The sequence below is a fragment of the Apis cerana genome, linkage group LG2 (genome assembly GCF_029169275.1).
Source record: "Apis cerana isolate GH-2021 linkage group LG2, AcerK_1.0, whole genome shotgun sequence".
NCBI lineage: Eukaryota > Metazoa > Arthropoda > Insecta > Hymenoptera > Apidae > Apis > Apis cerana.
Window position 1 is genome coordinate 13,131,800 of NC_083853.1, and position 23,469 is coordinate 13,155,268.

General features: G+C 42.6%; 1 protein-coding gene across 16 annotated transcripts in view; it reads right to left on the reverse strand.

Annotated features, from left to right (window-relative positions):
- LOC108002826 (casein kinase I) overlaps positions 1-23,469 on the reverse strand; it is a 41,636-nt gene that overhangs the window by 6,795 nt on the left and 11,372 nt on the right. For 15 of the 16 annotated variants that reach the window (XM_017064727.3, XM_017064726.3, XM_062071344.1 and 12 more), the window contains exons 2-6: positions 1,632-1,672; positions 1,390-1,459; positions 1,159-1,307; positions 737-971; positions 43-362 (exon numbers count right to left, since the gene is read on the reverse strand). In XM_017064727.3, coding sequence (XP_016920216.1) covers positions 43-362; positions 737-971; positions 1,159-1,307; positions 1,390-1,459; positions 1,632-1,672 — 815 coding nt within the window. Of the gene's footprint in view, positions 1-42; positions 363-736; positions 972-1,158; positions 1,308-1,389; positions 1,460-1,631; positions 1,673-2,049; positions 2,068-23,469 lie in introns of those variants that run through there. The other variant, XM_062071345.1, reaches the window with a different exon arrangement.

Here is a 23,469-nt window from a genome sequence, read left to right on the forward strand (position 1 = left end):
ATACTGGGATCACTTGACAGTGAGCAGCAATGTATCACGTACCATCGTCTTGCCAGTCCAGTCGAATTCCTCGTCGTTGACAAAACCCCGTTTCTCGTACAAGTCGTTGAAGAGATTCCTCAGGTACTCGTAGTCGGGCGTCTCGAAGAAATCCAATCTACGCACATATCGCAAGTACGTAGCCAATTCTTCGGGATGCCCGTCGCAAAGAATCTCGATTGGTGTGTTCCGCTTCGTATCGCCGATCTTCTGATATCGTTCTTTCAACGTGTCCGCTTTCAGCCCTTGCCACGGAAGGCTACCACGCAGGAAGTACATCAGCATGTTGCCTAACGCTTCTAGATCGTCTCTTCTGCTCTGCTCTAATAATAAAAACACAAAATGAAAATCGTATCGACCCTACATTTCCGTCCATTCGCTAGATTATTGATATTTTTACTTAAATATTTTATATAACTTAATAACGTTATTATATAATTCTCTTATATATATACATATATATCCTTTTACTCATATTTTGACGAAATACAATCGGAGATATCGGCCACGTAACAAACAAACGCTCCTGCTGGATTTAATATAGCGTATCGCGACGCGTGCTCGCTTACAACTTTCTCCAGGACTCGACGGAGAACGAGCACGCGGCCAAGTTTGAAAAGTTTGTGCAGATGGGCCGAGAGCGGGTGGCAATCGTCTCCTCGTGCACGGATATCTAAACCGGCTAAGTAAAACTTACCTTTTCCAAGATGCGTGTTGATGCTCATGTAACGCGCTGTGCCCGTCAGGCTTTTGTGTTCCCGATACGGTATGTGTTTGTTCGTCTCCAGGTCTATGTACTCTTTGGCCAGTCCGAAATCGATGATGTGGATGATCTTTTCCCGTTTGGTCGAGGATCGTCCTATCAGGAAGTTTTCAGGCTTGATATCGCGGTAGATCAAATGCCGACTATGAACGTATTCTATCCTGTGGAGCTGCATTAAGAAGGGAATTAATTCCTTGTTAATAAGAAACATCCGGTTCGTTATCAATTATCATTTCAAACGTGTCAAAAACTATTTTTTTATTAAACTTCGCAAGGATATTTTCGAATAACAATCAGATATTTTGCGATGGTTAATCTAAATGGAATGGGAACGGCTATTGATTGATTCTACTTACGATTTGTGTGGCGATTTTGAGAACGGTCTTTAGAGTAAACCTCCTACCGCAGAGATCGAACAGATCCTCCAGACTTGGTCCGAGAAGTTCCATCACGAGAGCGTTGTACTTCCCGCAAGGACCGAAGTAATACACCTCTGGTACACCCTCTGTGTACAATTCGTAGCGTTGATCGATTAAATCGTAAAATCGGTTCGGGTAAATTTAATTAATCGCGTGGCTTCTACTCACCATTAGCTCCTAATAATTTGTAAAACCTATATTCTAAGTGTAGCTGCGGCGCCTTTGACCTCATTGGTTCCTGGAAAAAGGAAAAAGAGACATCGTTTCAGAATAAAAGCGTCGAGGGTAAAGCTAATGTTTCTTTAGAGACTCGTTACTTGATTCAACGTGAAATCGATTTCACTACCGTTAAAAAAAAAATCATGTTAACGAGATCTTTAGACGAATGTAATAACCATTTTCGAACTCACCAATTTAATTGCTACATGCTCGTTATTGTAGAGGTTCTTTCCTGTAACAAACAATACAAAATTTATAAAATACAAATTCTATATATCTATCTCTACGTTATAATTCTATATATATATATATTTTCTATTTATATCTGTTTCATTATCGTGCCAATTTGAATGAATGGCACTCGCGTTCAGTGCTATGCTGATTTTATTAATACCATTTTTGCATAAAGAATATTTTTACATACGTGAACGGTTAACTGTATTCTACAAATAGCACGAACCATACGTAAATATTTAATTATACTCGTCAAAATTTTTGCAATGATATAACACCAACGTGTTCAATCGATATACTTGTTACTTTGGAGATGGATAATCAATTGTATAGAAAACAAAAAGGAAAAAGTTGTTTAATTTTATTCGTCTTCACCTCCATTTTAACGGCATCATAATCGTATAATTCTCTATCGAGAGACTCCCATCGTTGACTGTGCTTGGCGCGAGAAATTGGATTGACCAGATTTGTGGAATAACGTGTGCGGTCGTTGTGGTATTATGGTTACCGGTCATTAATGTTCACAAAGCTTCGTTGTCGCTTTTAAATTTATAATTCGATTTATACGCCATTTAAGCGGAACTTGTACAGCCAGCACGGTCGACAAGCATGCTCGAAAGGCGCGACGCGAAAGTGGCTTCCGAAACATTCTCGAAGACATAAAATCTTGTCGTCAACCGAATTCGTATGCGCCAGAGGAAAGATAGAGTGACCTCAGGAACGTCAACTCCGTGACGAGAATCGCAGAGTATCGAGCGAGGAGGAGTCAAAGCCTCGAGAAACTTACTTTATTTCGCGAGCTGTTTGTTCGTTGCTCGAAGAAGAAAACCCGCAGCGTTTCGAAAACAAAAAGTTACTCCGCGCTGCTTCCGAATAACGAGTGGAAACTTTATTGGTAATTAAACAAGCGTGCATAATCATAACAGTTGATAAAAATTCATTTCGCCGACGCACGACCGTTTGCCAATCCCCGAAGAACTCTACCAAGAACGCGCACCTCGAGCTTTCCAATTATTCGCTAACGTTCGATATAAACTGTAAAATATCTGGACTGGATACTCGATTCGAATTCAATTGGAGAACGGTGATGTTTAGTCGCATTCGACGCGACGCGAACGAGGGATCTCGACGGAAATCGATAGGAAGCGTGAAACGGTTAGTTAAGACTCGTGCCAAGTATTTATTCCGCTAATCGACATGGAGCAACGTTGATCATCGGTACCAGGGGAGTTTAGAATTTAATCCTCCGTGGCCGCTATATCGACAAGTCACGGACCTAGATATGCGGTAAAGTCGTCTAAGCACGGATACCGAGGAATCGACACGGTCTCCGAGGGGAATCTAGAGCCGGTGTACTTAGCTCGCTAGAGACTCGAGCCTCACGTGAACTCGTGCGATTAAGGACGACAATTGGAATCTCGAATCGCGGATCGCGAATGAATTACACGCGAATGTAATTGACGAGTGCGCCACGGCGTTGAATCGATGCCGGATCTCACGTGCCAGCCGAGACGAGCTTAATGCGTGCGCGTGAACATGAACAGACATGGGTCGCATCTAGCCTAGACGCGTGATCATATTGTACGTGAGCGGACATACGGGGAGGAAATGCATTTAGTAGCTCGAAATCGCGACCATGAGGAGAAATACGGCAAGCGATTGTCTAGGGATCTACAACGTAGCGTGAAATATATTTGCCAACGCGTGTCCATCCGTTCTGCTTTGTATCGATCCATCGGGCGAAGACGTATGAAAAGTGTATACACGAGAGTAGAGGTTACCAAGATTTCTCTCGTTGCGAAAAATATGACGCGAGCGTACATAAACGATCAATCCAGTGTCCCAAGACCCGAAGTGTTTAAGGATAGTCTCGCGTTGGTAATTAAAATACGATCGATGATTATGAAGATTTCTCGAGCAAGAACGAAGTATGTGAAAGATCGAAAGCAGCGAGTTGCAAAGAGTTAGCTGGAATCTGCTAAGGCGATGAAAGTAAAGAAAAAAAAAGAAAAGAAAAGGGATCGTACAAGTGCAAAAGACGCGTACTTGTTTGCGCCAATCCTTTTCCTATACGGGACAGCTGCACACCGATCCAATTCCACTAAGAAGATAGTCGACAATGGAAAATATGTCAGCGGGAAAGCGCAAGACCCGCGGAAATTATTACAGCTCCGAATACCGTGGAAAAATTGATTTGCCCTCGAAAATAGGCCAACCCTCGCACAGTCTTGGCGATAAAGTCTCTAAAAATATTCGGAGCGCGTAGATGCTTAAACGAGAACGTCCTCTTATGTATGTATATGCTCGTTCTTCCTTTTTTTCATTTTCGATTCGATTGGCCAATCGATTATGAATCATACTTTTTTACGACGTAATTTCATAAAAGTAGAAAACTCGGGTGGAATTAATCGAGGAAAATTAATTCGAAGTTGAAAAAATTCCGAACGATCGTCAACCGAACGAGTTTGAAAGAAACTTAAATCTTCGAAAAGAATAGAATCGCGATTCAATTGTTAATAACGGGCGCGTTAATTAACCTTCCGATTCTCCTTTAAGAGGAAAAGAAGAAAAAAAAAGTGAAAGCGTATAACGATCGTGGACGAGGTGCACGATGGGTTCTCGAGTCGAACAACGCGACTCGCGAGGTGGTTAACGTCGAGAAATAAATAGTACGTCGAGTCGTGGCACACTCGTCTCAAAACCGAATCGCCGTAACTCGCGATCGCTTTCTCCCGCTTTCGTTCCAACCTTCCACGATCGATCCCAATTACATAAAGCGAGAAATTACGAAACGATATATCTTATACTTTGTTTTTCGCGCGTTTTTAAACATCGGCCACGCGTAACGCGTGAAACTCTCGTTTAAAAATTCGTGCCTCAAGAGTAACCCGCGCTCGTTTTTACGCGACAATTAACGCGACCGTGGCGACTCGTGCCCGCTCGCGCTACACATACCAATTACGAATTAATACTATATTATCTGCGCACAACAACTGTGTTTTGCAACAAACATCTCCTATTTTACACGTCTACACGTGCCACGTTCAATGTTACGGTTCGCTCGGGCGCGAATTTATCGCGTTCCAGGGACAAAAACGACGATAACGAAACGCCTCGAAAAAGGATATTACTTTTTTTTTCTTTTTTTCTTTTTAAGCGATATCGATCTTTCCAGCTGGACACCTTGTTTGTCGCACGATCGAACATGGAACAGACGGTATTTGCAACGGGTCACCGGCCCGTTCGAAATTTTCCCATCGATCGATCAATTACGATGCAAGTTTAAATCGCCGCGGGCCATGCTCGGTTCACGGGATCGATCCTTGTCCACGATATCGCGATTATCGAATTTTCGAGCTTCCGTAACCTTGATGATGAAGTAACTCGTTCCGGAGTAACAGCTTTCTGGTCTGACTTGGGAAAGTTGGCGCCATCGAATTGCATCGAAACGTTGACACGAATGTGGGATCGCGAGCTCCTATTATGTATATATCTTTTGCGTTGCACGAAAAAGAAAAACAGAACAACTGGAATTCTCGTGTAACGTAAACACGATTCTAACTTCTCCAAATGAAGTAGTTGAGACAATTTTTAAAAGAATCATACGACAGATAATGGATTAACGTCCCTTTTCGATCTCGCAAATCGAAAGAAATTGAAATTGCTCGTTTATTGTTATTAGAAATATTTGCACAGCGTGCCGCTTCAACTCGAAGACCTACGTATTTACATCATCGATTTCATAATCCATAATTATATTATCTCCGTTTAACCAATAATCGCGTTGTTCCAATTAATAATATAGTCCCCTGATCAAGTGAGTGGGGCGACAACAAAAACACTGACGAAAAACAGAAAATGGAAAAAGTATGGGCCGAGCAACAGATAGATAAATAGGAGGCGGAGGATCGAACAATCCGTGTGAATAAACAAGAAATGCACAGGCCTCGACTCTCTCTCTCTCTCTCTCTCTCTCTCTGTTCATCGACCGAGAATTTGAAATTAATACGCGAAAGGGATCCAGGTCAAGTAATAACGCTGAAAGAGCTATTGTTTTCACCGTTTCAGCAACGAAACAAGATTTTCATCCGCAGACACCCTGTCCCGCGAGGTCGACAAAAGCGGTCGACTCCTGCACCCGTTTCCCGCCTACGCGTATCGGAATTGCCACTCCGCCAGTGTGGATTCGTTCGGTATGCACTTGACGTCTTTGACCCAATCCGCGCAAATGGCGTGCATGTGTATACACGGTGATCTCCTTTGTCACGTGTACCGATAATTAGACTCAAAGTTAAGCGTACACGCTCGATAATTAGGATCGGAGTAAGCCTATTACGCGCATTGCGTCTTCCTAACCGAGGAATACTATTAAGGCGCGCGACGATAGAAACTCGGGGAGGGGGGGAAAGGCGTCACAAGTTTGGCCAATTACTCGGCTCGATCTTTATCCGCTGAAGGAAGGTTAAGGAGAAAGAGATTCGAGATTATTCCCCGATGTGGGGAACAGAGACGGGTTAAATTAAATTTGTTTAATCGCGGTCAATTTTTTACCTTAATCCGGTTTCGCGCGCGATTCTTACACGGCATCTTTCGGCATAATCGCCTTTCTCGAAATCGAGGCAAGGATTCTCCGCTGTAATGCAAAGATCCAATTACGCGAAGAAGGGAATATCTCGCGGAAGTTGAGTTTGAGGGCGGAAAATGGAGATCCAGTTTGGCCGGTTTCGCGACAAGCGATTTCTGTCGGAAGGACCACGAATTTGCTTCGACTCGGTAGTTCTGCATCGCCGGCCCATTCCCGGATCCCTCTCCCCTCCCACGGAACCGATAACAGAAAGTGGTATAAAAGGAGCACCGAGGCGGCGAATAAATGCTCGAGGCGAGAAAAATTTCTCGCTCTCCGACCTCTCTATTCCTGCCGAGAGAGAAAAAGAGAGAGAGCTGATCGATTCGATGCCCCCTTAAAAGTAAATAACCGTCTCGAAACGCCACGACGCCAATTTTCTTCCCGAAACGCGATGAGATATTTTCCTCCCAGTTGCTTCTCTCTCCTCGATCGTTTCCAGCGAGGAAAAGGGAAACTCGAGACTCGCTTTATCGCGTCTTGTATCGCTTCCTCCACCAGCTTTCTCGATCGAATCGATTTTTTATACAGTTTATGTACGCGTCCCATCATTTCAAAGCTCAAGTCTGGAAGTTCGGTGATGCGAGAGAGAGAGACAGGGAGAGTTACAACGATTCGAAGAACGAAGATGGCTACTTAAATCTCTGTCCGAAGCAAATTTATCTTTTCCTGCCTTCTATTTTCGGATATATCCTCGGATTCTCGGTGTACGCGAGTCGAGGCGAAATATCGGACAAAGTGGACCATCGTTGAACAACAGAAGCCGATTAAGATACAAAGCTTGGTGTTTGCTTCGGTTTGGAAAGGTTTCCCACTCGGGCGCGGAAAATCTAATAAATAGACGACCGGAAGAAACTGGCTCGTTCGTTTTAGCCTGTTGATCTCCACGAGTCACGAATGAAGTTTTCGCGAAAAAAAGGAAGCAGGAGTTCGTTATTGCGTTATTACGTAAAAGTATCGCGGAGTAAAGGTGATTGTTGTTCGTCGACCGGATGCCGATTTTATGGCAGCATTTATGTTTTTCTGCGAAAGTGTGTCAAGCAACAAAAAAAAAGAGAAAAGAAAAAAAATTTTCACCGCAGCAACGCCAATTAACAAAGTGTCGCGTTTTGAACACGAGACGTCCCTTTAGAAAGCCAATCTCTATTTTTCCAAGGCAAATAAAATCTCTCCCCCATTTTCACGAGGCCCCCCCCATACCTTCATGACTCCGAACACAGGTTTTTGGCGGAATAACGATCTTGGAGCGAAGTTTGGAACAAAGGATGGTTCGGCCAGATCATCTCTACCAGTCCACTGTGTCGAGATCCTTGCTCGCATTCAATCAGAGGAACAACGAACAAAGATCTTCTCGAAAAGTCGTAACTGCGATTCCAATTTAATTTTCTTCCGACGCAACCGTTCGATGAGAAGTTTACAAGTTTATACACTCGATAATCTTACATCTCCACGGAATATTGGAACGAGACGCGGCCAGATATCGATGTAACGGACGAAAGTGAACGCGTGGTCGGAAGTTGGGAAGAAATTTCTGGCGGCAGGCCAGAAAGTTCCGGATAAAACATTTCTTTCGAAGTCGCGTTCCTCGCTACGATCGTTTCGGGAAAATCTGTTCGACGTTGTCGATGACAAAAACAAATTCAGAAGACAGAAACGATAGAGAGCAACGAGAGAGGCATATTCGCGTTCGAATCAAAAAAGGTTGGAAAGAAATCGCGTGAACGCAGAAATTCTCAACGGACGATTGTATCTCCTTCCGATTCCTTCGTGTTTTTTTCGTGGATCGAATCGTATCCAGAATCGCCGTTTTAACGAAGACGAACGCGTGGAATATAAATCGAAGCACGCGGTGGAAGCTCTTTCGAGCAAGAATATCCGATATTCAAGTGAATTTTCGTGGGGAAAGATGGTCATCGAGAGATGAACGATACGCGTCGTTTTTTAAGGGGATAGTAATTGGAAATGTTAGGAAGATATCGATGGGTGTAAAATACGATGGTCTTGTAGAGAAAATTCGATCGCGTTTACATTCCGCGTCTATCGATCGTAACTCTTCCGCTCGCGTAGATCCGAATCAGTGAAATATCGTACACAATTCTCTCACGCGATCCCGCCGTATAGAGAAATCACGCGTGTAATTCCGTGTAATTTCCTCGCGACGATTACCAATATTCCCTTCTATTACTGTTTATGGAAACGACGATCGTTGAATCTCGCGAAAAATATTATTCCTCCGTCGTGTTTTCCTCTTGCATCTGCCGCGTGTTCTCCGGAGAACTTCCGCCGCTTTGAACGTCAACCGTGTTCCGTGTCGAAGAAAGAAAAAAAGGCATCGACGATGCTCCCTTTATCGTCGTTCGCTTTTTTCTCCCTCCCTTCAACGTGTATTTACCATGCTCGCGACTTCGTGACAAATTCGATTCAGAAATTTTATAGAAGTTACGTTCGAGTGTAGACTTCGGGCTCAATGGATCGTTTGACGAGTAGAAAAAGGGTTACGAAAAATGGAGTCTAATTCGTGGAAAAGGTACGCATTCCACTCGTGACAGCCGGCAATGGCGCAAAAGATGATACAGTGGAGCGAGTCGGAGAACCAGATCCATAGATGACTCGGATCTGGAGGCGAAGGTCGTTGACTCGCGTGTAATTAGTCAGTGAGGCGCCCACCGTGTGTCGCGTCTAATTTGCGACGAGACAATGATTTCTGATAAACTGGCCACGCCCTTCCCTTGGATCGTCGGTTCCTCCGCGACCTTAAGAGATTCCTTCGCGTCGTTTACGCGTCGTTTACCGTGCCGTTCACCGCGAAAACTAACGCGTATATCGCGACTGCTGTCGTCACGATCGAACCACTCGTAAATAAAGAATTACGCACGTTTCCGAAAATTCGTAACGTGGCAAAAATTCTGGAAAACAAATAAAAGGTAAACAATTATCGGACATGGGACTTTATGTTTCGATTCATCGCATACATTAACGTGCGTGTAAAAACGAGGAAGAATCAGCAGTACGTCACGATTCAAAGATCATCGAGAAATGAAATATGAGAAAAAAGAAGAGAGAGAGAGAGGAAAGAATGAATAGTAGAGATAGAAACGCGACGACAAATCTGTAAACTGAACATTTTTGAAACGCATTTGTTCGTGCGTCGATTCTTAGAATCAATAGATGAGATAGATGAGAACGTGACGATGAGATTGCGATACGAGTCGCGTTGGAGAGTCGAAAGCGAAGTATCCGGAAAACTCGCACGCGTTACAGTAGTTGGGAAAGCTCGATGAATTGAATCGTGTGTTGTTTCTTGAACAAGCAGAGTTAATTACGCGAACAGATGAAAGGATTAGTCGGAGTGGAAAGTGTTAAACATCGCTATCACTCTCGGTGATAACGCGAAAAAATAGGACGCGTGAAATCGGAAACGCGAGAAGAAGAAAAAAGGGGGAAAGGAGAGGGAAGGATTTTCGATTTTCGACGAATCGATGGAGAGAGATGGCGCGGGTGGAGGAGCGAGAGAAAAATCACGTGCGTTATTCGGTTCGCTGTTGGAAGAAATGAGCGATCGAAGCTGGCTGCAGAAAGCTACTGCAAGGATTTTATCAGGCCGGTGGTTCTGGGTGGATATAACCTGTCCTACCGGTGCAAACGAGACTCCCAGTAGACAAAAATCGCGACGGCAAGCTGTAAGAAAATCGAGCTGACGTTGCACGGACAGCCCGTTTCTAAAGTGGGAAGAGCGACGTGGCGCGGCACCGTATTTAAGTATTCAGAACGGAGCTCTACTTATTTACCTGTCTCGCTGAAAAACAAGATCACAGCGCGTAACAATGACGCGGATGATATCGAGATTATATAAAGGAAAGGGTAGCCGGGGTAAAAGTAGGCCACTCTAACAATCGACATGTACGATTCCCATTTTAAAAGTGTGCGCCACGTCGTTGCTCATGTCGAGAGAGAATAAATTTGAAAGATAAAGTTAGGGGAAGGGGGAGTAATAATCGCGGACGTGTCGAAATTTTCGAATATCTGTCCGAGATCGGCGGTATAGAAGCGGAGAAGCGGCGGTTTGATTTCGAATTTCAAGCGTGTGACCGTGTTCCAGAAAATCGATATCCCGAGCCCTCGACGACAGTAATGCTATTTTAAAGCGCAACACGAAAGCTTAATAATAACAACGAGCTCGAGCCTGCGAGATACCGTGCACCACCGGCCGATCGGGGATAATTAAGAGAAGCCAAATGACGGTGTATCGAGAGAAACCGGATGACCAAAGCGAAACGCGCGACTGGACGCGACATCGGCGCCGGTATACATAGAGCGCAAGTAGGCGGTGAAAGGGAAAATTATGCGCGAGTCGACGTGGCCTAGGCGGCAAAGATGCACGTATCAGAGGCACATTCGAGTTTTCGAATAAGAGAGGCTCGAATACGAGAAGGCGAACGGTGGAAACACGGAAGAAAGAAAAAAGATGGGCCGATAGGCGAGGCAGAGTAGAGTGCGTGACGAAACGAAGGGAGGCGTCGATGGAGGATAAAAAAAGTGGGCCGCGTTCACCATGGAAGAAAGGAAAAGCGTCTCGAGGTCCACGTGTTGAGAACTCGTGCGCGGATACTTTTAACCCTCTAACCTAGTCGAGAAGAGCCGCTTTACAGAACGCATCGAGCAACCAGCGTACCGACCAGTCGACCGAGCAACCGAGTCGACCCGGCCTTCCACCGACTAGAAAATCGAAGCAGAATATACGTACACGAGGAGCGGAGGCAACATCGCTCCCATCGATCGTGGCCTACCGGAGAGAGCCTATTCCACCCTCCCTGTCTCTCTCTCTCTCTCCTTCACCCTCGTTCTCGATCCTTACCCTCTTTTTACCCCTCCCTTCTTTTAATCTCATCTTTTTCCTCGCACCACCCTTACCCCGTTCTTTCCCTACCTGCCAACCCTCCTTCTCTCTCTCTCTCTCACAGCCCCTTTACACACCATCATCCCTTTGTTCCTCCATCTCTTTCCAACCTGTTTTTCGCGCGCTCTCCATCAATGGCCCCTCCGTGTTTCGAGTCGCCTCTCTATCGGGCTGCTCCCGCAATAACGACGCACGCGTGCCACTCGGCATCGGACGTTGGTCACACTTTGCCCGCGTTGTCTCTGTTTCGCCGACCTCCTCTCTCCTCCATTCCTCTCCCTTATTTCCCAACCTTCGCTCTCTTTCTCGCCCGCCCTCCTTTTTTTTCTTCTTCGTCGGCGACCACACGAGCGCGTGCCACTTATCTCGATGCGTTCCACGATACGTCCACGATTACCAACACCACGGGAAATCGAATTCATTCCCTCTCGACGTCATCCGAGCATTATTAAATCTTGGAATCGAATTTTACCATAGAAACCTGTCCCAAATATCCGCCAGCCCGGTTTCCTCTCCCTTTTGCGCTCTCCAGGCGCAAGAGCGCGCGAAACGAATGCATCCGAATTTACCGTGAAACGAATTTCTCCCGAAATAAAACGTGGTTTTAGAAGAAACGCATCCCTTTCCGAATTCACCGAATCGATGCTCGCTTCCATCTTTTATCTAAAGAAAGATTATTACGTACTCGAGGATTTCGTAATCCGATGAATCGACACGAGAAATGTGCGCTAGGCTAGCTCGTTATCGGCAACTATCGGCTACGATATATATATATATATATATATATATACGTATATGTCCGCGAGAGAGTAATCGGAGCTGGGAGAAGCCGGCGCTACGCAACGATGCGTTACCAAGCTCGTTCCGAGGTGCGAACGAGTTCCCTCTATGACGGGGTGACGTTACGTCCCCGTAAGAAAGTAACACGACTCCATTCGTCAACTTTTTCTCAAAGTAAATATAAAAGTTAACGAGACCTCGGGACGCGACCCAGTAACATTCTAATCCTATCAACGTCGTTCAGGGAAAAAGGTCGTGATACTTTGAGAAAAAATATCTGTAAACTCTTTTTTTTTTTTTTCTTTTAACCATCGATCGAATTTTTGAGGGAAAAATTGTGAAAAATTCGACGGTAAATCTATCGTTGGATCGATTTGTATTTCGACAATTGGAAGAAGAAAAAAAATATCGATACGGGTGGAACGAGGCTATCTCTGGGAAAATCATGACAAACGTTCGACTAATTTCGAGCGAAACGGTTTAATCGAATCCGCGATTAGGTACATAGTTCCACCGAACATCGCTCCATTCGATTGCTTTCAAACCAATTAACGCGTTAGTACGCATATAACCATGATAATTCCCTTTTCATCGAACGCTCCAAACGTCGACATATTTTGGCTCGCTGCGAATCATCCGGTTATTTTATTTTCGTGCGATCGGCCGAGTAATTTTTTTGAATGGATATTAAAGAAATTACGGCGTATCAAAGTGTTTAATTTTTGTCATTTCGTACACGATCGTCATTTCTCGCGAGATATCATCGATAAAAAGATTATCCAAAAAAGAAAAAGCTTGATAAAACAATAACGGCAAGTCATAAAATAACGATCCGATCCGGTTAAACAAACACTCGAAATCTTCGTATCTGTATTGTTGTTTACATTCTTTTCGTTTTGGAAACAAAAATTCTCAAGTATCAGCTGTGCCTCGTTTTTATTATACACGCGAGACAAAAAGAAATCGTTTTCCAGAGCCTTCACGTCCCACGCGACCAACGGTAGAGAAGAATCTTTCGGTCGAACGAAAGGAAGAATTTTGAAAGTGAGGCAGCCAACCAAGGACCTTGAGAATCCCTCGTCGAGGATCCCTCCAACCGTTACCAGAGACAGCTGTCCGCGCGTAATGCCGCGAACCGGCATAAAACGAGAGGCTTGTCGACGATGTTCATCCGTGGATGGCAACAAATGAACTAAAGAACCAACGGAGAACAAGGAGAAAAGAGAAAGAGAGAGAAGGCGCGCAAAGACGTGCAGGTGTCACGATCGAGACTTTTGTGCGTTGCATTTCCTTCTTCTCTCTCTCTCTCTCTCTCTCTCCTCTCCCTCCATTTCACTCTTTTTCTCCTTCTCTCTCCGTGTCTTTCCGAGATCTCTTTCCCTCTCTGCATCGCGCTCGTTCCATGCGAGGCCCCTACCTCCTCGTTCTAGCATTTCTTCCTACACCACATGAAGCCCCGTTCACACGATTCACTCGACCTCCGAACTTCCTAGATCTGCTGCATCCTCCTAACCGAGTCAGGGATGAAAAGAATGTTTTCAACCGAATTCTATCTTTCTATCTTTCGCCTCGATTCTTCAATAACGTTTCCATTTTCTATCCCATCGACGATCTATTTATTATAGGAAATAAGGCGAAATTAGTTAGAAAGGATGAGGCGTGTCGAGCATACTCTCAGGCATATTCTCTGAGAGATATTCGAGCACGTGTTGACGAAGCCCCAGAACATCGGCGAACTGAATCCTTAGGATGTTGTAGTTCAACGCGCTGCGGAAGCGTCACGATATGTTGCGCGTGAAAAACTGTTCGACCGTGATCTCGGAATGTCACGATCCTCGTCGATGAAAAATGACCGCGTCGTTTATTCCATTGGACGAGTAACGGACTCGTCGATCGACGCCAACGATCGAGTCCGAGCATCCGTTCTGCTCGTTACATCCTTGCGCGAATCTGGAATGTGCGGTGAACATCGCTAATTTATCCGTGACGAGAACGAATTCCATCGATCGAGACGAATCGTGGCGAATCGCGGATGGAAAAACACGGGATAGGGACGATAAACTCTCGGCTTTCGGCTATTTCATAGGATCGATACGCAGCCAATACGCGACAGTCGACTTGCTTTCGAAAAATATAATTTGTTTAACGTCTCTTAATCGCCTTTTCGAATGCCTAAGATGTACGAAGCTGAGACTTTCAAACCTCGTATCTACCTCGATATAATCTCATTGATGACAAGCCGTCAACTGTCGAAGGATATCCTTTATTTATCGCGATGCATCTGATAATTGTCGAGCAATCAGGCGTCGATTTTCGAGGATCGATTCGAAATTTTCATCGAGATTTGCGTTCAGATTTCGATGATATGTTTTTTTTTCTTCTTATAAGGAGATAAGACGGAAGCTCGAGTGGCCTTGGCCGATACGAATAAGTTGGAACAATTGAATTACAAATTACCGCGAAGGTTCGGTAACTGTAAATAAATTAATTCGAAACCATGCAAGTCGTTATAGGTTAACCAAATTAGCAGAAAGCTGCGGGATTTTATCCGGTTTAAACAGATATGGATAGATACGTGGAAGGTAATTGAAAAAAAAATCTTATACGAGCGTAAATACACGCGTTCTGAGGTTGGAGCGGATATATCATCGCTTACGAAGCCATTACAAAGATCAAAATACAAAGCGTGCATTGTGAAACACGCGTCTAGATAGCATAGAATCACTAACACGTGGTCGGTTAATTAAACCGATCCAATTAGCAATAGTGGTAAGTTGTTTATACTAAGACAATTAGTTGTTAATATATCGTATATCCAACTCCACTTTGGCTCGATGGAAGGGACGAAAAGAACGGGGCATCGAGCGACAAATAATACGGCAAAATTACACACGTGCAATTTCATCTTGATTCAACTGTGGAAAAAGAGTGATCTCCGCTCGGCGCTAATTGATATCGAAACCGAGTAACGAACCTGTCGGTCGACGAAGTTTGCCCCTCGATCTGGATCTGAGAGGAATCGTCCACCGGCTACTGTCCAACTTTTCCAGATAGATCTTCGTCCAAACTTATACTCCTTCGCGTTAATTTTTCACTAAACCCTAACAACTCGTATATTAAATTCGCGAACGAATCTTGTCAAAACGCAAGCTCGTCGATCTAATTGAAATTAAATATTTGTATATTTGTTCGTTATCGATGCATCGACTTGCTTCGTCATGCTCGATGGAAAAAGATTTTTCTCCCCTATCGTTCAATCGAGTTCAACTGCAAACGTCGAAACGAATCTTACGAGATCGAATTTGTTACTAATGCGGGACGAATTAGTACGCGTCCCGTTCGACGTTGAACTGTTTTGCTACTTGACATCGTTAAAACATTCTACCAATCTGCATGCATTGACCCAAATATGCTTGGTTTTTTTCTAAATTATTAAAAATTAGGTCGAGTCGAGATTAAATCGCGGATAGTTTGATCTTGAATCGAAAGGTCATCGAAGATCGAAGGTTGAAATCGAGATTAGAAAAAAAAATGTAGGAAAAATGAGTACGCGAAAAATTTTAATCCAAGAGCAAACCATCTAGACGAATACGAGTTGCATTGCGTTCGATTATTCGTTGCATCAACAACAAAGGCTGCAACCTAAGGTCTCGACGATACACGAGGGCTTCTCGAGATTCGATTTATCGATCTTACAGTGGCCTCTTTTAACGTTCAAAAGTCAATTTCAATGTCGCGATGTGACGTTACCGGGACGACGAAACGTTGGGGGGGGCCTCCTATCCAAGATTTTTTTTTTTCAAACAAGATCGATGGTAATTAAAGAAACGTCGTCGACGAATTAAGAAGGAAGAATTTTGTAATTACATTCGAAGTAATTACGTTTCCTAGATTTGTAAATCAAGTCATGAATAATAGAAATTTCAACGTGGCACAATTTCCTCGTAATAGCAAAAGATTTGTGCATTTTCTCTCATTTTTTTTTTCCTTTTTTATAAAAATCGTTTGGCGGAGGCAACGATGAAACCATTCCCAAATATTTCGCGGTTTCCATTGTAACTTGATTAATTGAAAAGCGTGTTTTAACGATGCTGTTATTGTCGTTAGACGCGAATAAAGATAATGGACGGCAGACGAGAAAGAAGAGCTGCATTATCGATTTACCTTCTCCCCTTTTTCTTTACGACCACTCTTTACGTTCTAAGCCTTTGATCTGATGCACCATAAGCATTACACATTAGCTCGTAGACGTAATTAATGAAAATAATAATGGAAAAGAAGAGCCCAAAGATAGATCCCCTCCTCCCCTCCCCTACCCACCGTGTGTGTATCTAGTTTGAATAACGATTCGCAATTAGAGGATGAAACTACTTCCGGCAAAGATCTAGCGGAAATCCTTCGTAAGATCGGAGAACAATCGTCACGAAATAGCGAAATTTCTCGCGTATTCGTAATTCGAAAAATCTTATGTAAATTAATCCAGCCAACGAAACATCACGTTTGAATAATCGTGATGAGAAACAAAAACGCGAGCGAATCGACCTGGATATAGGCTCGAGTGTGAAATATTATTCTCTTCTCTATATAAATGGCTAATGAAATAGTCGATTGAAAAAGGACGGAACGTGTGGTTCCAACTTAACGGTCAACTTCCCTCTCTCGAATAAGACGTTGCTTAATATGAGCGAGCACGAAAGTTCCCGATAACGTTAGAAAAAAAAAAAAAAAAGAAAAAAAACTGGAAGAAAGCAGAAAATACACAATTATCGTTGCATCGAAACGGCAATGATCAAGTCGAGAAAGTCCTTCGACGAAGTAGCGGTCGCGAACTCGCTACTTTCAGATAATAAAAAATCAGTGTTATCTCACCGGCTTATCAACGCGAGTAACGAATCGACCGGCAAACAAACAGTCGTGACGTTAAATCATCGTGATTACGTGTAAGTTGGTCGACGATCGACCAGCCGTGCACTATTTCGATGCTCTACGACACTTCTATACCTTCCTTCTTTTTTTCTTTCTTTTTTTTCCCCTCCCTCCCCCCATTTGTTCTTTTCCATCGTCGATAGAACAGGAAGCAACAGGTTCGATATCCACGGCGTAAACCGCGCCGACACAAATATATGTACGCACACATGTACATTTTTCGAAAAAGCTTTCGTTTGGTTGACGGCGCGATATCCATCCAGAATGTAGGGCAGGAGAGGCAGAGCTAATTTCGAAAATATTAAATCAGAGCGGCCAGTTGCCAAGCAATCGGCGCGGGACGGTCAGACGATCGACCGTGGTCGTAGACATAGGTTTAGACGTAGGTGTGAATGTAGGTCAGGGTACCAGCACGTGCGGCCGGCCCATTCGCGAGCAAAAGAATACACGTTACAAATGGGAAGTTCGCTCACGAGAGCCATTCTCGCCCCCCTCCCAGCTTCGCATGCCCCTCCTCCCTCTTTTCCATAATACCATATCTCCAAGAATTTCGCGGTTACGCCCGCCTCGAAACCTTGGGCGAGATTCACTTCAGAGATCTCATCCTCGACAGCACTTGGATTACAAAACTAATCCCTTCCTTTTGGGAGGCAGAGGGATCGATAATACCGACGGTGGTGGAAGGATGCAATCTGCTTCGACGTTTTCATCGTAGACGCGCTTGTTTCTCCAATAGGTATTATCGTGCGTTCGAATCTACTCCAAAATCTGTTAATTATCGCGTTCGATTAGAGCGTATCCAGCACCGTTTATTACGGAGATACGGAGGATTTAGTCAGCCGCTAAATAATTGGTGCAACCGCTAATAAATCGTGCAACATTTTCTATAAAGAGAGAGAGAGAGAGAGGGAGAGAAAGTGACGACGCGATATTGAAATATAAAATAATAAGCGATAAGCTCGAGAGCAGAGTCTACGTGGGATAAAACCATTTGGAGAAATTACGAGTTAATCGTTATATGGCGAATAATTAAAAAAGGTTGAAGAGGGATTAAAAGATATTGATTTAGTGGTATCGGCTAAACGGATAATCTTATTAGAATATTAGAATATTGGTTTATCTATAAATTTGTTGAATATTTTTTTTCTTATGTTCCATTTAAAGATTATTATTTAAAAGTTATTAGAAAAAAAAAAATTTGAAACTGTTACGAGATACTTAAATGTCAAGCGCCGCTGTAATCTAAACGCCACGTTCAATTATTTAAATAAAATTACTAACCTAAACCTTTTTAACGAGTAATCTGCTTCCGTCAACTCTTTCCTCGTATAATCTACCAAGCTTAATTTAAGTATCTCGATTCTCATAATTGGCAATCTTCCCGCGGAAAACTCGATACGAATTTTTCTTCTTTCCCTCCCTCTTCTTCTTCTTCTTTTTCTTTTTTTTTTCGTTTACATTTTGAATTTTGCACCAATAATCCTCGGCCATATATAGGTCACGAGAACAATTATAAATCGTAAAGTGCAACATCGTGGACAGAATTATTTGAATTATTTGAAATTAACGATTCGAACGAGGAAACGATAGCGAACCAAGGCGTCGATAATTCAGATCGGTCGGGTCGTTAACCTTAATTATTTATCGTCCCCCTCCCCTCTTTTCCTACAAATAGACAACATTATTCTAATAAAATTAATAACGAAGATATCGTTCTCCAAGTGTGCTGGTGCTAGTGCTAACGATACAACGATACAGAATAGAGAAGGAATCGATCGATCGGTAATATTTGTCGCTTAAATTTCGCGAAACAACTTGCAGGTTACATAGCATTATATTCTTTAAATAGAATGTCTACGTTAGAAACGTTACGTTTGAACGTAATGATCGATCTGCCTCTTTCGAACTTTCCAACGATTTAACATTTCATGAATTCCAATTGAAAAGCGAGAACCGTGATTATCCTCGATTTCCTCTGCTCCCAATGTGGAATACTTTATCTTTTAGAGACTGAAATTGAGTCGACGAGAGCGTCGAATTCGGCGTTCGACAGTGATTTGATTGGCATGCGAACGAAACACCTTGTTTGGTAGCCTTCGAACGCGTTACGTGAATCAAATTTCGAAAGGACCTCGACGAGGTCCTTCTTCGACTCGTTCGGGGGAAGAAACGGATCCGTTGGTATTTTCTTCCATCTCTCACAATTGCCTCAGCACCGTCCGAGTAGATATTGCCTGCCCATTCGAATGATTAAATTTCATTCCAGCGACGTGAATCGGTTTCGTTTACCGAGCCGACTTGTTGCGCAACACGTTCAAATTTTTCAATTTTAAGATGTATAACGGTATTTAAGCACGTTGATGATCGAGCTGCGCGGAAATAAAGCTCATCTCCCTTTATAAGACGTTTCACTTCGTTAAAATATCCACGAATTTAAACGTTGCCTTTTCTCAGATCCCCTTTAATTATGTTTGCGATGGAATGGCAATGACGCTAATTAAATGCAGATTGATAAAGCGATGGGTATTCGAATAGCAGGATAAGATCCAATTAGGGAGGAGTCCGCAGGTTCAATTACACGCGAATCTACGAGAAACAACTTCTATTCGATAACGTTTGCCATTATAATACGATCTAATGTATTAAATTAACAAGAATTATTATACGAATAATCCCTTTTTCTAACATATCTCTATGCGAAATGTTTACACTTTTATAGTTACTTTTACAATTAATTAAATGGAGCCTAACGTTCGTTTTGGACGAATGTTAGATAGAAAATAGAAAAACTTGTTTACGAATTTTCAAACGAGGATTTTTATTCGGAGGAAAATGTAGGAAAATCTTCAGGAAAGCGAGTTGTACGAATAGTTACGACACTTCGTATTTCTCCTTGCTCGACAAAACGTAGAACAATTGGCACGAGAAATATCTTTCTCGTGTTGACATTTTGATCTCGAATGTGCAGCACCGACTCTCTTTCTCGGGATAAAATTTCATTAGAAAAACTAGCTCTTATATCGAGGTTAGGTTCGTTAAACGTGGCTCTAGAAACGTATTTTACAGAAACGTAAACCGCCCCATCGTTTTTACTTTTTCACGTGTAAAGAAAAAAAGAAAACGGAGGGAGGGAACAAAGGGAGCGGTAAAAGACACGGGGAGTTTCAGTTTATGTTTCCTTTGAAATAGATAATGATAGTAATTAACGAATAAGAGGAAACGAGAGAAAAAAAAATTGCGTAAAATTTGTCTTGCACAGCTTTGATAAATTTCCATGAAGATTAAGTTCTTAAGTGGGGAGGACAACTTGCATCGTCACTTTAATTGACCCTATTCGAGTATACGATAAGAAAAAGAGAGAGAAAAAAAGAAATTTGTTTTATAGAAGATAGAACGTAAATGCGAAAAAAAAAAATAAATTTTTAAAATTTTAACGAGATACAAAAGATCAAACTCTCGCTCTACTCGAAAGTGAGGAAAAAGCTGAGTCCGATTTTAACGACTGAACGATAAAGCGAAAGTAAAAGCAGAGAAAACGAAGGATTTTCAGGATGAAGAATTAACAAAAGAGAAAGTATATTGTAATTATTCGATGGATTCCCAACTATCATTATAATTAAAAAACGGCCAATCAAGATAACCTCATTTTTTTACACGCTTTTTCATTTCCTGTGTCTTTTCCTCTCTAATAAAAAGAGAACAGAACCGAATGAACTGAAATGGATCATGCGCCAGAGTCGGCGCATTATGATTCTCTAACAGGGATTTCCAATGAACCTAACTTATACTGCGAGGAAATTGGAACCGATGAAGAAAATTCTGACACAGCTGTCGAGGCGTTTGATCTAACAAGAGAAAGAGAAACGCAAAGAGAGAAAGAGATAGCGTGAAAAGCGTCGAAGCTGAAATGCCGCCAGCTAGAAAGAAAATACGAATGCGACGTTGTTGTCCGCAAACAACGAGGTGACCGAAGGAAAGCAGAAATTCGTCCAGTAACTAGTAAAAATTAAAGCTTGAAAAACGAGATCGTGAGGACAATAGTACTCTATATTGGAATCGTACGTTTTTCCGATTAAATTCTTGATGACAGGTCTTGAAGGGTCGATACAAATAGATTTTACATCGAAAAGGAAAAGTATAAGACGGAGACGCGAGCGAGTAAATGATTATTGCAATTCTCAAGTGAATCCATCCGGAAATCGATAACATTCGATACGAGAACGAATGGAAACGAAACATCGTTTACTTATTTTAATTTTATTAGATACACAGAGGGGGGAAAAAAATGTAATAATACCAAAGGGGGTCGGTTTGATCGTCGAGTCATCGACGGCTCCCTCGGAATCTACCACGTATTTCATTTCCACGACATTAATCGAAGGTCACGAGTTGCAAGGAACAGGCCTGTATCAACGAAAGGTAAAGTTTACATCGCGTACACCGGTTTGTATATTCTCGTCCCGCATTAAGTATCAGCTGGATAGTGTAAACTATCGGCGATGCCTCATGTACAGGGTGTTCCAGTGACTCGATCACCGGCCAGCTGTGTTCATAACACTACCGCGCATTTCTTTTTCCCAATTCCATTGTTCGATGACGCGTGCCACGACGTACGTTACGATCGTACGTTTGTACATAGATATTATTTTTTAAGCTCCCTTCACCCGTGTAAATCGTACTCGAAACAATACGCGAATTAGAGGTTATAAAGAATTGAAGCACGAACGATCAAACTAAATGGAGAAAACTGCAGTGAACAGAATTTCCAAGCTGTTCAAATAGTCTTCAAAAATATAACGGTAAATTCATCAACGATTCATACCTGTAATCGCAAAGTCGTAAAATATAGCCGTTCTTAAAACTTGAAATTTAAAATTCTCGCTCCATTCGTAAGAAAAAATTATACAAGTTTCGAATACCGAATATGCAAAACCGTGTACATACTTATGCCCGGAAACTGCACGAACGTTTCTCCCCTTGTTGTTGAAATTTATCGGTAAAACCAGGAAGTACGAATAGTCCGTTTACGCGATGATAAAGCCTGGAACAACAAGGTATCGGTGTCACGGCATCAACGAAAAGGAACACGATACTGGAGCACCCTGTATACGAGGCAGTTTGCAACTTGGAAAGCCAGAATTTCTGTGCGTGCGTGTTCACGTTTAGAAGCCGAGGCCGACTTTGGCTAAAGAGGCCATCGACGAAGACCTCGGTATTATGTGCGCACGTGTGTTCGTGCGTGTGCAAAAAGCGATTCGCCTGTTGACAAAGCGAACAGAATGGGCCTCAAACGAAACAACGAACGAACCGGCAGCCGCTTTGTTCTTTTAAACTTTTCCCTCGAAAATTCCTACTGAATCGAGCTGCAACGAACATATGTTTCCATCTCGCGTTATGTAATAATAATCGGTTTCCCAAATACACGTAATTTTAGGGATAAATAAGAGGGACCGAGAATAGATTACGCGCGGCAAGAAGATGAGAGTAGATCGCAACTTAAAAGGCGCGAACGATCAAATTTTCCGTGTAGAACACAGTTTCTTCTTGTTTACTTAGCCTGAATCTATTTTATCGTGTTCGACAAGCGACAGGATGGACATTGTAAGACTACGAGTTAATGAAACGCATACCATAGAGGAGGAGAAGAATGGGAAAAGAGAATACAAAGAACGCAAAGATGCCTCTACTATTACAACCCAATAATAGCAAACGGTCGGTTTGTAGTTTCGCGACTCGGAATACGAAAATATTTCAAATCAAGTCGTATTTTTAGACCGTGGCTAGCTTCTGCATGTACGCACAGGTGCATCGGGTGATTGCAACAAAAATCAGGAGGAAATCGTTTCCCGTGACTCAGAGGAACGTTAAAAATATCGCGAATCTATTTTCTTTTCTCCCTCCTTCCTGTTTTCTCTTTGGAAGATCGTTTTATAATTAAAAAAAAAAAGAAAGAAAGAAAACACGATCGAAGAATTGCGTTAGACGTTTATTCGAAAAACTCGTTCCGAATACTGTAAGTACTTGTGAGCGAACGAGTGAACAAGTCCACGAGTACATAGAAAGGGAAAAAGATTCTTGTCGAACCTGACCTCTGGCAAACGCCATCGGGAGAAAAGATATTCCGTTTACATGTTTCTTTATTGACAAAGAACAAAGGTTATGGTTAATTCGAGGATAATGTCGCGCGTGTGTTTTCTTTTTGTTTCTCCTTTTTTGCAATATTAATCCATACATCATTTCAAAGAATAGATAAAGAAAAAAGTAATGCAAAAAAAAAAAAAAGAACGTTAAATGAGACGCGCTGTTAACATGCCATTACAGCGCCCTCTTTGCTTGCCAACTGATCCCCAAAGACTTCCGGTTGCGGGAAACCGATGTCACCGATGTGGTATGAGGGTTTCAAAATGGCGTCAAGATAACGATCGCCTCATGATCGTATCATCTTATGAATTATCCTATATATTATTCTAAATTCTATGAAACGTATAAATCAATGTCCGATCATCGATACCCGACACAAACATATTCTCTTACATAAACAACAAAAGGATCACGATAAATCGAAAGA